The sequence below is a fragment of the Candoia aspera genome, chromosome 10 (genome assembly GCF_035149785.1).
Source record: "Candoia aspera isolate rCanAsp1 chromosome 10, rCanAsp1.hap2, whole genome shotgun sequence".
NCBI lineage: Eukaryota > Metazoa > Chordata > Lepidosauria > Squamata > Boidae > Candoia > Candoia aspera.
Genome location: NC_086162.1, coordinates 9,781,456 through 9,798,946, shown reverse-complemented (window position 1 = coordinate 9,798,946; position 17,491 = coordinate 9,781,456). Strand labels below are relative to the sequence as shown.

General features: G+C 42.1%; 1 protein-coding gene across 1 annotated transcript in view; it reads right to left on the bottom strand.

Moving 5' to 3' along the window:
• CLIC4 (chloride intracellular channel 4) overlaps nucleotides 1–16,448 on the bottom strand; it is a 52,939-nt gene extending 36,491 nt beyond the window's left edge. Inside the window, exon 1 of the mRNA XM_063312563.1 lies at nucleotides 16,220–16,448. Coding sequence (XP_063168633.1) covers nucleotides 16,220–16,300 — 81 coding nt within the window. The 5' untranslated portion in view covers nucleotides 16,301–16,448. The remainder of the gene's footprint in view (nucleotides 1–16,219) is intronic.
• Nucleotides 16,449–17,491: the final 1,043 nt, after the last annotated feature.

Here is a 17,491-nt window from a genome sequence, read left to right as displayed (position 1 = left end):
GCTATTTCCTTTGCTTCTTCCAATGAAGAAAAAGTCAATAGATCTTTTAAAGGACAAAAGTAGAAATCCATGATGGGGGAGGTCAATGCTGCTGGGTCTCAAAGAACTCTGCTGCAAAAATGTAAGATGGAAGAGGAAGGTAGAACAACAGCTGGTCAGTTCTTTGAGAAAAACAGCTGGCCAGACACATGGAGACTTGTGAACATTAGAAAAATCACTTGTCAAGTTTTGGCTTGCTAAAAATCCATTTTACCATAGGGTTATTATTCATCCCTTTTAGTTTCCAAAGTTGAAGTTAATACTTGAGGTACTAACAATACTTAGTGCAGTCAGAAAAATAACTTTTATGTTCAAGATATTGCTCAACCACATATTGGGGCCTAAGTGGTGCTTGCGTGCCAGCAGACATAATGTTACAAAGGCAGCTGTTTTGAAATTTAACTACTAGGATTTGAAAATGTAAGGCTGGAAAAAGCCATTCAGGGGGACAGGAAAGCTAGGAGAGATTTGGAATAGGAGAAAAATCAGGGAAAGAATACCTCACACACATCCAATCGCATCTCTGGAAGTGCTCTTCCTGATTTTTACAAAGGGACGCTAGGCAGTGTTACGTGCATCTGTATAATAAAAGGTGAAAAGGCACTACTATAGGCACCAATGGAATCTTGGAGTCCTGTTTGGTGATCAAGCTCCCTGACCAATCTGAGTTTAGAAATAAATGAGAACCTTGAATATTGAAGAAGAGGCTGAGCACCTCGAATTTAATCCAAACAAGGTGGAAATATTCTTGTAGAATCTCAATGACCAGGCTGTACAACTTCAGTATTTTATACAGGCTGCTTCCCCTTAAAGCAACTTGTCTGCAGCCTGGGAGGTACTGCTGGAAAAGCATTTTTACTGTCCGTTGGAAACTGACCACTAATGTCTTCCATCAGGTTCTTCTGGGAAAGTCAATCACGCCCAAGTTGCCTTATGATACTGTATTTTATGCAGAACTCTCCATGAAGGCTACTGAAACACTTACATGAGTATAGAATGACATTTAACCACTTCATCTTTGACATCGATTTTACTATCAGATGGGACTTCATTTTGGTGGGGGAAGACTTCAGACTTATCCCAGTGACTCAAGACCTTCCCTGCCAGCTTCCCCATCAATTTTCTGGGGTAGCCGGCAAGGAAGGCTGCAAATGGCGATCCCATGATCGTGGGACGCTGCAAGTGGTCATAAATGCAAACCAGTTGTCAAGTGCCCAGATTGCAATCACATGGCCACGGGGATGCTGGGATGGGCGGAACTCCAAGGACTGGTCATAGCCACCATTTGTTCAGCACCGTCGTAGCTTCAAATGGCTGCTGAACAAATGGTCATAGGTCGAGGACTACCTGTATTTGTAAAACCACACTGGATGGCTGTGAGAAAATTCTCTCTTTAGCCTAATTTACCTCAAGACATCAAGGAAATAAGCAATAATCACAATCGCTGCAGAGTCCATCAGGACCCAATGCATAATGCAACAATTGTGCCAGACTCCCTTGGTGCTACTAGGCTCAAGATGAAACTTTGCAGCACTGGACTAAAATGATTACAAAACTGCAAAATTGCTTGCCTGCTGTCAAATTTGCTTTAAAAACTGCTCTGGAGTCAATGTTACACATTAGCAAGGGCCCTGAAGAGTTCTTGTCCAAGAACTTTGCTCCTCTGCGCTGGTACAGCATGTGCCTTGGCAGCGGCACAAAATGCCCTCTCTACCCTGAGTTTCCACGTGGCCTCACTGCAAAGACAGCAGACGCTTGCAAGTCACTATTAGAAGCGAAGGTGATTCTCCCATTCTAACTCAGTCTGGCTTCCTTTTTTTAAAAAAGCCACAGAATTAACTGGCATCCTGGCACTTCAGTTATTCATAAGCTCTGCAGCTATTCAAAGACTGAAACTTATTTAGGGAAAACTGTTTATCATTATTCTTAATGGAACTCAGATGCACACGCACACCAGGCTGAATAAGGCAACTGGAGAGAATCAAACTGATACACAGCTCTTGGGGGCAACAAATTGTTTAGATAAAGCTAGGTATCCAAATGCTGCAAATCCATTTGCATACAGCTCCTAAGAAGAAAGCCAGCCTTTTATATTAAAAGAGAGGGGATGAATAGATAGAATCCACCTCCCAGCTCCTTCTGTAAAGTCTCCCTCAAGTCAAGTTGATTCTTGGTGACTTCATGGACACGTCCATGCAGTTTTCTTGGCAGAAGTAGAGAAGCAGTTTGCCACTGCCACTTTCTAGCATGTTCCATTTAGCCTGAAAAAAAGCTGAAAGGTCCCCTGTGCAAGCACCGAGTCATGTTTGGGGGGCACTGCTTTTGCAACGTTTTCTTGGCAGACTATAGCGGGGCGGTTTGCCATTGCCTTCCCCAGTCGTCACCTTCCCCAGCAAGCTGGGTGCTCATTTACCGACCTCAGAAGGGTGGAAGGCTGAGTCGACCTGAACCGGCCACCTGAGAATCCAGCTTCCGCTGGGATCGAACTCGGGTCGTTGGGAAAGTTTCGGTTGCAATACTGCCGCCTACCCCTTTGCGCCACATGAGGCTCTTCATTTAGCCTACAGCCCTGGTGTTCCCTGATCTTCCATTGAAATCCTAACCAGACCTGGCCTTGCTTAGCTTCTGAGCCCAGACAAGGCCAGGAAGACCTCGCCAACAGCTGAAGGTCCCCCTTCCTTACCTCCCGCAGTCCACTGTTTTCAGCCAATCTCACAGTCAAGTTAGAAAATGTGGCTTTCTATAAAGCAGCACAAATTAAAGTAGAAGGGGGTTTCCACTGCATATGAAGAGCAGATTTTCACCACTGCATATTTCAATGTAAACAGGATAAACATACAGAGAAAACATATTTACCATTTGCTCCCTAACAAATACATTAATCTGTTGAGTCAGCATGCTCTATTTACCCATATTTTAGCAGAACTAGAGCAAAATTCATTTGATTTATATCCTGCTGTAACTCAGGAGTTCAGGGAGGTATACACAGCACTCCCCCAAGGTTGGTAGGGCTGAGAGAGAAGGAGAGTGACAGATGCGGGCCCAAAATCCCCCAGGGAATTTCCAGGGCTGAGAGCGGACTGCGGGCCTTCATCTCCCCTCTGCTAGTTTAACATCTTAACTACTACACCACTCTGGCCCTTAATGTAACAACTATATTAAGATTAAAAGCTTTAGCACGGTAGATTTGAGATCTTCCAATTTAGGATGAAAGCTAAATTGAATCCAAACCAAGTTCTGGTTCAAGCAGACCAATTAATACTCTTGAAACAAGCCTTTCTATTTATAATGGATCCACTTCTAAGTATTACTGAACCAGGATCCAACCAATTAATATAATAATGCATTAGACAACATCGCCTGCCTGGCCCTCAGGCTATGGAATGCATTCCCAAGGAGTCACGCTTGGTGCCTCTGTTCTGGCATTTAGGAAAATGGCAAATCCCCCTCTTCTACGGAGCTGCTATTTCAATTTAGACTGCCCTGAAGGGATATAAATGACAAATAAAATATTATACTTGAATCTAAAATCAATATGAATAGCATTTTTATTGTGTTCCTGCATCATGGCATACAGGTGAAACAGCTGAACATTTTTTGCACCACCATGAGGCTTTACCATAAAAAAGGCCATAACCAGCACCACTAAAAGAGGTACATGCATCCTGGGGTGACCACTACAAATAGCACTCCTACCTACAGGATAATTTTTCCAACTCCAATGACAATGAGGCATTTGGAAAGTTTTTATGATCTGCAATAACATATGAAACAATGGGTGGGTAAGTTCAAGAAAGTTCAGTTTTGCTTAAGATGCCATGAATAGTACATTTTACTTGTTGCTGCAACAGTATTACCTCTCTTTTTCTTTCCCAAAAGAAACTCAGAGTAGCTTGCAATGATAAATACACTGTGTGCACAATTATTAGGCAAGTGAGTATTCTGACCGTATCATTTTTATGCATATTTTTCACCTCCAAGCTGTATAAACCTGAATGCTTATTGGATATAAACGTATCAGGTGATGTGTATTTGTGTAATGAGGGTGTGGCCTAAGGAGATCAACACCCTCCATCAAGGTGTGCATAATTATTAGGCAGCTTCTTTTCCTCAGGCAAAATGGGCCAAAAAAGAGATTAACTGACTCTGAAAAGTCAAAAATTGCAAAAAGTCTTTCAGAGGGATGCAGCACTCTTGAAATTGCTAAGGTATTGGGGCGTGACCACAGAACCATCAAACGTTTTGTTGAAAATAGTCAACAGGGTCGCAAGAAACGTGCTGAGAAAAAAAGACGCAAATTAACTGCCAAAGATTTGAGAAGAATCGAACGTGAAGCTACCAGGAACCCATTATCCTCCAGTGCTGTCATATTCCAGAACTGCAACCTACCGGGAGTGCCCAGAAGTACAAGGTGTTCAGTGCTCAGAGACATGGCCAAGGTAAGGAAGGCTGAAACTCGACCACCACTGAACAAGACACGTAAGTTGAAACGGCAAGACTGGGCCAAGAAATATCTGAAGACAGAGTTTTCAAAGGTTTTATGGACTGATGAGACAGTGACTCTTGACGGACCAGATGGATGGGCCCATGGCTGGATCAGTAACGGGCACAGAGCTCCACTTCGACTCAGACGCCAGCAAGGTGGAGGTGGGGTACTGGTATGATTAAAGATGAGCTAGTTGGACCTTTTCAGCTTGAAGATGGACTCAAAATCAACTCCCAAACCTACTGCCGGTTTTTAGAAGACACTTTCTTCAAGCAGTGGTACAGGAAAAAGTCTGCATCTTTCAAGACGACCATGATGTTTATGCAGGACAATGCTCCATCGCATGCATCGAAGTACTCCACTGCGTGGCTAGCCAGTAAAGGCCTCAAAGATGGAAGAATAATGACATGGCCCCTTCCTCACCTGACCTAACCCTATTGAGAACTTGTGGGCCCTTCTCAAATGGGAGATGTACGGTGAACAGTACACCTCTCTGAACAGTGTCTGGGAGGCTGTGGTTGCTGCTGCACAAAAAGTTGATCGTCAACAGATCAAGAAACTGACAGACTCCATGAATGGAAGGCTTATGACTGTTACTGCAAAGAAGGGTGGCTATATTGGTCACTTATTTTTTGTTTGAAATGTCAGAAATGTTTATTCGTAAATTTTGAGTTATTATTCTCACTTTAACAGATGAAAATAAACGAGTGAGATGGGGGAATTTTTGTTTTTCATTTAGTTGCCCAATAATTTTGCACACATAGATATGCTCCTAAGAAAGCCAAAACCTCACTTTTACTTTCTTAAATATTCAGGTTTGAGGTTTATTAACATTTTGGATTGACCGAGAGCACTGTAGTTATTCAATAATGAAATTCATCCTCAAAAATACAACTTGCCTAATAATTGTGCACGCAGTGTACTTGCAACATCCAATTAACCAAATGTTATTAATAAGATATTAGAATCAGAAAAATCCAAACCTGGGCCACCAACTATACCTACTAGTTAGTATATCCCAAAAGATACAGATGAACTGGAACTTCTGTCATTTCTGACTGCCAACAGTCTGGAATTTTGCCTATGTCCCTAAGGCGTATGAAATTTACGTTTGCTTGATAAAACTGAAAAGATCAGATAGTTCTTCAACCCATTTCAATATCCTTTATAATCAGTTGCTTGAAGGTTTTAAACAATTAAAAACAAGCTTTATTTCATTACAGCAATAATATCAAATATACTAGATAAATAACTGGTAGCATAAAGCCTGTGAGACCCGCATTTAATCTCTAGGCAATTGTAAGACATACTGGATAACCCTGATAAATCAGCACACCATCTCGTAAGGCAAGAACTCCAAAGCTTTGCATACTGAAGAGACATTTATAACTCATGTTGGCTTCAGTTTTATTTCTGGCAAACTGTTTGCCTATAATATATTACTTACGTCTTTTTTAAAACCACAAAGAATGGAAAAAAATCCGGATCTTAAAAGCTAGTAAATGGGAACTGTTAAAAGAATTAACAAAGGGAAAGTCTGAAAGCCGTCCAGGAGCAACAGCAAATGTGACTTCACTCCTGGATTATACTTCTATATTTAGTTTATGCCTAATATGGATTCAACTGCAGAGCCACAGCAGCTTCCTCTCAAAGCAAAGAAACCTCCTGGCTTTGTTTAGCCAACAATGCACGGATTAAATGATGACTTTGGGGAGAAACGTTGCACAGCCTTGTAATTAACAGAGAACCTCATTTATTCTTAGAGTAACAAAAGCAAGTTTTAGTAGTGACATTAGATGCCGCTGAAGCCTCTTTTACAACTGTGAATTTTATTCAGTTCTCCAAGCAGGAGCCAGAAATATTATGTTTAAGGCATTAGCTAAGTGACACTAAAATAATTACTTTCTCTTACAACAGTAATTATTCAAATGATACATTTTAATGGTCACTAACCTAACGGAATGGGAGGGGGGTGGCCAATATTTTCTGTGGAAACCCCCATTTTATAGAATATAGCACTTTATCATCATGTTGTCAAAGACTGGTTTTTTTGTTCCATTTTTCGTGCTTGTTTGTTTTTTTCTAGTTTTTACTGTTTACTGTTTTAACTATTCATCTTATTGTTATATTTTTTTCTTCCCTTAGAACTGTTTTTCCTGGGTTCCCATTTTTCCTTTCTGTGATAGATTTTTTTTTTGTAAGCCACTGTGAATCATCTAGTTTTGTGGCAGAGAAATGAAATTAGTAAAAATAATAATTACCATAGCAAACATAAAAATTATAAACACAGGCTATATTGGTTTTAAACTCATGAATTAAGCACAAAATATAAGGGGTAAAGGCCACCTCTTGAGGGATGGAGATATATATATATATATATATATAATTATAATTATAATTTAGCATGATGCAGACAAAGGTGACCACCTTTATACAGTATTTGTTTATCCCAGTGGGAAATACGTTCTCGGCCCACCATAAGATCCTTTTTTACTGGAATGCAGCACAAAGATGCTAAGCAGATTTGCTTCAACTGAAGGCAATGAGACTTAGAAGCCCTTCGCTTGGGTTCCCTGGGACCACCACACACTCTCTGGTGGCAGCTCAGTGCTGTTCATGATACGTCCAGCAGTGCAACGTGATAATCACTACACAGCACCACCTGCTCTACTGGCATTTTGCTGCATGCCATGATGTGGCTTGCTTGGCTTAGTGTAGTCTGAACCTAACGATTTGTGATTTATTCAACAAATCATGGTAAACATGGCCAAGTATAATGTAGGTATAGGTGCATAAATGCAGATTAGACCGCACTATCGTGTTTCCCATAGCTACCAATGGTTGCAAAAGTTGGACCCTGAAAAAACTGGACAGGAGGAAAATTGACTCATTCGAGCTGTGGGGTTGGAGAAGGCTCCTGCGCATTCCTTCGTCAACAGATGTGACAAACAAGCAAGTACCAGAGGATATAAAACCAGACATATTGCTGGTGGGCAAAAATCACAAAACTCCGCCTTGCTTATTTTGGCCACATTGTGTGATCAAACTCACCGGAAAAGGCAGTTATGCTCGGAATGGTCAGCGGTAAAAGGAAACGAGGCTGCCAAAACACGAGGTGGCTAGGCACCGTCAAGGCCGACACCAGCCAGAGCATGAAACAACCGAAAGAAGCTGTACAAGATTGGATAATGTGGAGGGAGCTGGTCCACAGAACCGCTGAGAATCGGACATGATTGAACGGACAGCATCATCATCAGGTACAGGTGTAACCAGGGCTGCTTGTGCAGAATATTTGGGCACTATAGCTGGGCCAAAATGCTGCTGAATGTTTAAGAACTGCAGAAGGAAACCGCTTTCATATTGTCAAAGAAGTGCACTGCTAACAAGTACATTTCTAGGAAGACACCAGTGTTTTGGACTTTAACATCTTCTGTGGAATCCTTAACGTGATTATTTGAAGGGATGTCTCTTCCCAACTCTGGAAGTCTACCTGCCAAGTAGCAGGTTAAAGTAACCTTCCCACACAGGGATCAAATAATGCTTTCTAGCTTTGTTTGGGAAAGCTGTTAAAACCTTGGATGGATCTCTGATCATTTTAACCACATGATTTTGCAATTTAATTGTGCCTTGTTTTGTTTTTCGGTATGTTTTACAATTATCAAGAGACTTCAGGGACAAATGTTTTTGACCAAACTATATAGCACAAACTCCTTCTGTGAAAATATTGTCTCCATCTTCAAAGCACTGCGAAAACAGTTATGACAGTGTCTACTGTTACAGTTACACTACTATAAATAGGAATGCTAAAGCAGATATATGAAGAGCAAAGCAATTCCATTCAGCTTTTAAGTTCTCTGAAATATTTCATGCTATCCCACCAGCTCAAATCCAGCAATTTGTTTCCCTTAATATCTAAAACCCTCTTTTCCATTACTTCAGTTAGCCATGCTGCATTTTCATGATGAGAAAAGGAAGAAAATTAGGAAACAAGCATTCAGCTGCATCACCGCAAAAAGAGAAATACAACACAATCTGGAAATGAGAGGATATGGTCCTCATAACTTGTGGCACCCCATCACTCATATTTAAGTTACAAAAATGTGACTGCAGTAAGTCTTTCCAGCACATCTGTATGTGTAGAATTTTTGACAGCCCATTCCAAACATTTTCAGAAGTGCAACACAGCTCAACTAAACCATGTTACATGTAACCTCTCTACAAAGTTTCTCCCTGAAAAGCAGTTACCCCAAAGTCAGAAAATGTTTATTTATGTTTATTTTATTTATTATTCAGATTTAATTACCGCCCATCTGCCCCAAAAGAGGGACTCTGGGCGGTTATGCATGCTAGCCCTGAGATAAGCAAGGAAGGGAAAAATTCTTGAAACTGGGCTGAAGAGCAATTTAAGTTCTATACCAGGAACTTGCAACTTTTTTCCCAGGGCTGACTTTGGCCTCTGAATGGCGTGGTGAGGTTTATTCTAAATAAGCAGGGCAAAAGATAAATTTTAATGCAGATCAAATCAAGCACAATCAGAATTAAAGTTATTAACCATGCCTGCAATAACTTCCCTTTCATTTAAATTTAGTGACCTTGAGAATGCCTTGGGATCAGCCTAGTTCTAAGACAAGAAAGGTACATCTTGACAATCAAAACGCAAAGCTAGCCAGGTTCCCAAGAAAACATTAAAGCTGAACTGGTATCCTTAAAACTGAACCCGATCTGACTTTTTTCTTTCCACTGATAATTTCCTCAATGAGTGAGGTTATGACAAAACATTGGACAATGAGAACACAGGCAAAGCACAGATGTCGCCTCCAGGAACCTTCTTTGTGCTAGATCAACAGGCATCAACAACTGTAAGCGTGAGATCGGTTTTATAAAATCAAAGTCAAGGAAAGCAGAGACTCTTGCCGAGTCAAAGAGGAAAAACAAAGCAACATTTGATAATGACCAACAGAGAAAATGCAGATGAGCAAAATGAAATATAACTGAGGCTGAAAGAGGCAAAGTCTTAAGAGTTTAAAATTTCTGATCCAGCCCTTAAAAAAAAGCCTGGCTTTCTTCTACTAGAAACCATAGCTACAGCCCTGATATCAGTGTGAGGTTCTGCAGATAACTAGTTTGGTTGCTTAATATACTAATTTCACCTCCATGAGTTTCGCTGATACGGTCGGCTTTCTCTCTACTTCATTTCAAAGAACAGCCAGTCAGCTTCTGCAATTCTTCCATCTTTCTTTGATAAACAGCCAAGTTGTGTTTTCAAAATGGCCCAAATGCTCCCACTGCCACTTTTCAAATTTTATTTATTTATATTTCAAATTTAGTTACTGCCCATCTCAAAGATATATACCTACTAACAACTGTTACTTATTCCTTTCCAGCTGCAGACAAAGCAAGACCATAATGGACTACAACACTGTGCCAAAACCTATACAGCCAACCCTTAGAGCACAGAAGTTTAACATAACAGCAATTTACTTCCACCTAGAATATGAGAGCTGGAGGCAGAATGCAGATAAAAATGTTTTAAAGTCACCTAGCAGACCCTCCTGCAGAGCAGAAATCAGACAAAATTTTAGGACTCAACCAAGTCACTTAATAGATTTGCTCCTTCCCAAAATGGAACAATTATGCAATTAAAGAGTATCACAGTGAAAGAACCAACTTTGGGACATTCACCCACTGCATCTTTCAAATATATTTACTGGATAGACTAAATAGTTCCCTGCACAGACGCTGTTGTCTCCATAGGCTTCACTTAAAAATTATACCACTGCAGCTGTACCTTTCAAGAAGAATGCAGCCTGTCAGCCAACCTTCTCCAACCTTGTGCCCTTCAGTTAAGTCCCTCAACTAAATTCTCAGCCAGACAAAATGCAAGGAATACAGCAGCTCTCCAGTAAGGAGACTCCAGTGCTGTATTTGGAGCTTTTTAATAGAAGTGAATAAATGAAGACAGACAAGATTAAGCTTGAGGTGGAGAACTGAAGATCTTTTCTTCTCTCACAACATCTGAACTTGGAATTATCTAACAAAAGTATGTGTAAAGTGATTCTGGGCTAAACACTAATTCTTCACAGAACAAGTATTGAAACTTGCTCTGTTCTACCAGATGTGGAGACGACCATCAATTTCAAAGATTTTTCAAGGAAACAAGGCAGATTCAAGGACAGGATATTTGCTGCCCCCAGAATCCCAGGCCACATACCTTAAAAAACGTTAGGAAGCAACAGTGAAAGAGGACTATGATTCTCCCATCCTCCTTGTGAGCTTCTTAGATGCATCTGGTTAACCACTGTGTGACCTGTATTGCAGGATTAGCCAGCCTTTGTTCTTACCTCTTTATCTGCAGGATATCAGGTTGGTATCTTGGCCAATTCATTTCGACAAAGACCCAGAAAGAATGCAAGAAACCAGATTCTATTGATAGGGACGCGTCGCATGTTTACTACAATAAAGTGATTTGAGTTGGGCTTCTGGACTCACAGCTTACTTTCATCCTCTCAAATCAACTAGCTCCAGTGACTGTCTCTTATCTCTTCCACCCTTAACTCACAAAGCTGGTAAGGACATTTTTCTAGCAAGCAGACAAACAGTTGTTTGCAAGCAAGTATAGGAAGTTCAGATCAGCATCTTTCTTAACTGCATCATGCCCAAACCATCATTTACTTTGTCAAATGCTCTACTATTGCAGCACATTTAATATTTGTCATCTTCTATGCCAGCTGCTTGTGTGCACTGAATTAATTACCAATCAGCCTAGAATTTATAACTGAGTTACTTGCAACTGTGCATGTTAAGGTGTCAAATCCTATCTAAATAATTTCCCAGGAAGCCAGATCTGATATGAAGGTTACATGTCTTTAGTTATTAGCCTTATTAGTGGCTAATATGTCATTGTCCCAAGAAAAATTGACAAGTCTTCATTTTTTTTCCATGCTCACAAAAGGGGAGGGGGAATCATGCCCACAGTTACATATGATAGTACCCACCCATCACAATCACCCCCTCCCCAAATTGGTCACCGTGCTTGAGTCCCCTGGAATACAAAGCGAAGCTGAATGAACCTTTGCAGTCCTATAGGTAAGCCAAGGAGAAAAGCAGGGTCTTTTTCCTCATTTTGTACCAAAGTGCAAATCAAGGATGAGTGACACAGCATGACACTGGCAACTACAAATGGGCTTGGCTGCTAGGGCCAGCAAAAACATGTAGGCCTTAATAGAAACCCACATAGAATTGTTTTCTGAAGCAGAATATAGTTTGTTCCTGCCTTAATTTTTTCAAGAATCCCAAAAATGTTAGCACACAGCAAGCATACTTTTAAAAATGTATTGTCTCACACTTTAGCTCTATTTGCACTGTTTGGAGTTACACTATTACCAGGGTGTTTTGAAATGCCAAAATGCTTTGGCTTGTGACCAGTTTTCAAGAAGTGGGCAGCACAAGACAGTTTCAATTCTTTTGCGTATCAGCTTTTATAGTTTCACTATATAGTCAGCCATTTCTACACTTTATAAGCAGCAATACCATAGTAAGTTTCTCTGTTCCGGCAGCCTCCCAGAAAAGCCCACAGAATTATCCACTTAACAAGGACTTGGAGAAGACTATTTACCACAGACTTAATACCAGCACCCAGTGTCTATCTGCAGAAAGCAGTATTTTACAGACCTAAGGGATAGTGCTGCCAAAGCCATTTTCTTCTCATATCCAAACCAGAGGAGTGATTGTAATACCCTGCACACAAAATAAGCCAGATGGATTGAAGTAACCAACAGCTTGAAAATTGTTTCTTGATCTCATAGAGGCATCAGAGAAATATTGGGAAGGATAATAGCAAATGTTCTTCACAGTTCAAAACCAAATGAGCTCAGACGCATATTAGTCTGTCAGCCTGCCTCTAATACACACCCTTTTTCTTTAATACCCAAAACTTTGTAAGATATTCCAAAATTGTAAAGCTTAGCGAATTTGATAAAAATATGCATTTTTGTATAAACATAACATGATGAAGTTCAGAGTGCCAGTTCATCTAGTAGATAGGGCCCCTCATTTAAATCTCTGTTCAGCTAGGAAGAATCAGGCCTTCTGGGCAACCGATCCCCTCAGAGGTGCAACACAGACAACATACTACACACAGTGTATATTAAGGATAACAACATGCTAATTATGCCATATGAATTATATCCCAATCTTTATATGAAAACAAGATAGAATGTTATTCGTATTTCAACTAGATGCAGGAAACATGCTTCCTTTATTAACTATTATACCTACTTGTTTTAAACCTGTCAGTGAATGAGGTATTAGCTGGCTCTGCTTAATCAGCATTAAGACAGCAAATATTTGCACTACAGGTTAACTTAGACAGTAGGAAGACCAACATGCCTGATGGCACACACAGATGTAAGTTACTCATTACCACAGACCACCAAGAAAAGAGCTACAAGTAAGTTATATTTTATCTCTGCATCAAGAGTTTGCTTTGAAAATATTCTCTAGGGCAGGGAAAGGCCATGAGTTACAGCATGCTCTGCTATTTCACTAATGCCCATGAAAGAAAAATATGCTATGATTATACTTAACACTTAACTTCCATCTTTTTGCCCTCTCATTTTTTTTGAAGATGCCAGTTTGTAAATATTACCTTGTGAGGAGACAGTTTCTGAAAAAAAAATCTAGAATAATCTCACCTTAACTCTGAGACCACATCCCTTCACCCCTTAGCCTACTTATTTTCATACTAGAACACTGATAGCGTATTTATCAAAAAGGAAACCAATTTTCCCCAATAATCCCTTCTCCCATCTCAGTGATAAGTTATCTTGGAGCTGATGCAAGCATGTTAATAAAGGAAAATGATTTTTCCCTATCTGATCTTCCTTTCAGGTAAAAATAGCAATCATTTCCCTCAAAGACTCAAAATCAAATTCTCCACAAAAGGCAGTCCAGATTATGTGGCGTAAGATTCAGACAAACCAACATCTTATAAATATAACACTAATTTTCTTCAGCCTTTAGAAATGACCACCTAGCATAAATAAAGCACAACCAGTTAAGAGTCTTTTGAGGGAGATGGAACGTGGTGAAACTTGATAAATAAAATAAATAAGAGTATGTCTTTACACCGCTGTACTCTCAACAGTCACCTCCCCACACAAGAGGAGAAATCTTTGATAGATAGAACTCACATCTGCAAAAAGTTGCACCATAACTGGTAAAGCAGGTGATGAGAACGGAGGTGGAACTAATGCATATCTATGCCAAAGGCATGCGAGACAAAAATATCCATATTCAATAAAGGTTTGTTTTTATTATGATTCCAAATGGCTCCTTATAATTCCCCAAAGCCCATTTTTACAGAAGTGGAACTCAAGCCAAGCCTTCTCCTACTACTACCTCCAAGAGCAAGTGAGTAATGGACTATTCATAGACTTCATGAAGTAATGACTTCTGGAGAACATTACTTCATCCAGACTCCGTCTAGTTCCCCACCCCTTATTTCCAGCTCAAGATTTCTGCTCTCAACTGTGCCTGTCTCATACCAGCAGGAATGGGTGTGTGCGTGTTATTATGGATGCATGGAAAAACGCAAAGAGGAAGATTTTATTAACAAAGCACTACAGAACAGAGCTTGCTTCTGAAACAGAGGCCTCTCAAAATAAGGCCATGCTGAACTTATATTAAAACCAGAGATTAGTTACGATCAAACAAGGTAAAGATTAGGCTGTAGCAACACAAAAATATGACTTCCCAAAAGGGCATGTTATAAGCTCTTTGATGTAATCTCTACCTTACTAGGAATATAAAAATATTTCATGTATAGAAATAGAACTTCTAACTCAGCAAAAATCATCCCAATATTAATCAGCACTTCATACATAACTCCAAAATTGGAGATGAGGGGAAGAAATAAAATAGGAACAGTACACTCCCTAAATCTTGGTTTGAAGCATCAGTGAATCAAAATACTTCACAGAAACAGCCTCCTGATGCATACATAACCTTTGAAATGAGAGATTAAGAAAACCCCTCATTCTCTTCCCATGACAAAGCTCAGAGAGGTTAAATGTTTGGGGAAGAGACTACAAATTTATCATGGAGAAGTGAGATCTGTAAGTGAAGAAGGCAGAAAAATTCCCACAATCCCAACAATGGATCCTTTTTACAGAACAAGGAACAGAGTTTAACCTCCCATCACCTTTGCCTAGTTCTAGGCCCCAAATGCTTTATCCCGTTTATCAACCTGCCATGGATTTCTCATGGGATCCAATACCACTACTGAGAATGGCCCTGAACCACTGCGGTCCCTCAGAATGTAGGACTGGGTTTACTGACCAGGGAAATAAAACACAGTGAAGTTAAAAAGTGTAGAGAAACTTGGAAATATTTTCATTTGACATCAAGCACACAATATTGGTCAGCTCAACCATCGCTGGTACTGTAAGAATTATAGCCCAAACCTTCAGGACAGCATTTCTCAATCTTGGCAACTTCAAGCCATGTGGCCATCCAGCTTCAAGGGTGGCTGGGGGATTCTGGGAGTTGACATCTGCACAGCTTGAAGTCGCCAAGGTTGAAAAAGGCTGCTCCAAGGAGCATCAGGGGTATGGTATGGAAAGGCCGGGCTAAGTTCTAGACAGAAGAAGCCTTTGCCCCACCCAAAATGGTGGGGTTTATTATTTATTTATTAATTATCGCTTGGATTTTTATTCTTTATTATTTCCATTTATAGTATTTTTATTGTATTTTATTATTCTGATGGTTTTAATCATTTGTTGTAAACTGCCCAGAGGCCTCCGACAGGACAGGAGGAGATGGGCGGGGATAAATTAGAAAAGGAAGGAAGGAAATCCACAAGGGTGAGGAGGGTCTTCCCAAGGTCCAGGCAGAAGAGCACTCCCCCAGCACATGGGCTCCTGAGCTGGGTCTGGCTGATGGTGCAATGGCCAAGGGCAGGGGCAGCCCCCCAACACGGAAGGGAGTCTCCTCTGCTCCTCCAGGGGCCTCCCTGGAAGACCCACCCGCCCCTCCAAGGGCTTCCAGCACCGCCTGTGCTTCTGCGCTCCTTTTAAGGGAGAGTCTGGCTGGCTTCTAATTCATTTTATAGCTTGCTTGCTTTTTTTTTTTTTTTTAACTGTACGCCGCCCAGAGCCACGCTTGCGAGACGGGCGGCGATCCAGAAGGGATCAATCATCAGCAAATACATTCCGGTCTTGGCGTTTTGGGAGGTCTCATGGACTCATCGAACCGCTCTCCGGGCTGCTAGGGGGGGAAAGCGGGGCAAGAAGAACGAAGCCCAGAAGAGAGAGGGAGGGAGGGAGGGAGGGAGGGGGGCCGCCAAGCCCCCTCCTCGCGCCCCCTCGCCGTCTAGGGGCGCCCCCGGCTCTTGAGAGCCCGTGGCGGGAAGCCCCGAGGGGCGACTCCCGGGCTCGGAGGAGCAGGCGGGGCGGAGCAAGCGAGGCGAGGAGGGGCGGGACGGGGAGGGCGACCGCAGCGGGAAGGAGGGCCCGAGGGTGGGGTCGCCAGCCCAGCGCCCCTCCGGACGTAGGACTACAACGCCCACCCGCCGCGGGGGCTGGGAACGGGGAGTCCCCCAGCCGAAGCCCTCCGGGAGACGAGGAGAGGAAGGAGGGCGAACCCCGAGGCGGGGAAGCGGGACAAGCCGATGCCCTCAACGAGGAGCGGCTTTACCTTGACGAAGAGCTCGATGAGGGGCTCCTTGCCGCCGCCGCCCTCCTCCTTCATGCCGTTGACCGGCACCGAGAGCGCCATGCCGACCGCCCTCACGGGAACGCCCCTCACCAGGCTCGGCTCGGCTCCCTCTCCGGGCGCGCGGTCGGTCGGGGACACGAGAGCCGTTCGCGCCTGCCGCGTCCCGCCGCGCTTGCTCTCCCACTCGCGCCAAACCCTCGCCACAGATCGGCCGAGCGCGACTGAGCGGCCGCTTTCAAGACGCCGACTATTTATATCGAAGGGGCGTGGCCCTAAGAAGGGGCGGGAACGGCGTGGATTAACAACCCGAAAAGAAACCGCCCAAAGCAGAGCCTTCTGTGGGGGGGCGGGGTTTAAGCGGGAGCGAGGGGCGGTCCAACAGTACCAACCAGCCCAGACGGAGCGAAACGGCCGCTGAGGTAGAAGAGACCTCACGGGCTCGATGCACGTGGGCGCGGGCCGAAATGGGCGTGGTTTCGGGCCGAAGGGGCGGGGCTGTGTTCGCTCCCGCCTCTTTTCCTTTCCCCAATCTAGACGAGGGAGAGGAGGAGGGGTGGCTCTGATTGGTTGGGTTTGGGTAGATAAGTGATGTGGAGGGCGGGGAATGCAAGGAGCTAAAGTTTAGAGCAAGCTGCTAGTCCGTCGCGAGTTTCAGTTATATGATGCTTGTCTGATGCTATTAAGCCTTTCAGTTTTACAAGGCGTCTTAAGACAATATCAGCTATTTAAAAAGCATCCAATTATAGATTCATAAATTCAAAAGTTTTATTAATTTAAAAAAATTAATTTAATCCCTTGGAATATATTTATTTAAGATGAAATCAAATTCAATTTGATTGTTTTATTGTTTTATTGTATTTTAACTGGTATTTTATTCTTGTTTTATTGTAAACCACCCAGAGTCACTCTCTGAGATGGGCGGTGACTAACTTTGAAATATAAATAGATAAACATAAATGAATTAATCTGTACTGCAAACCATAGAAAGTGCATCATCAGCAGGAAGAGAGACCACATAGATTTTGGCCATTTCTAGAAGTTTGATTTCAGAGTACTACAGGATGGCGATTTAAGACAGCAAATGGGTTCAAAGAATTAAGTCAGAGTTTGTTTGACAGTGGCTTATTGTTACCACAGTGACTGGAATCACATCCCACCAAGCTAAACATGTGTTTTTATATATAGTATCAACCAAACCAGACTTTTTATGCCAGCAATGATGGAACTTCAAAAATATCCCTATTTCACTGG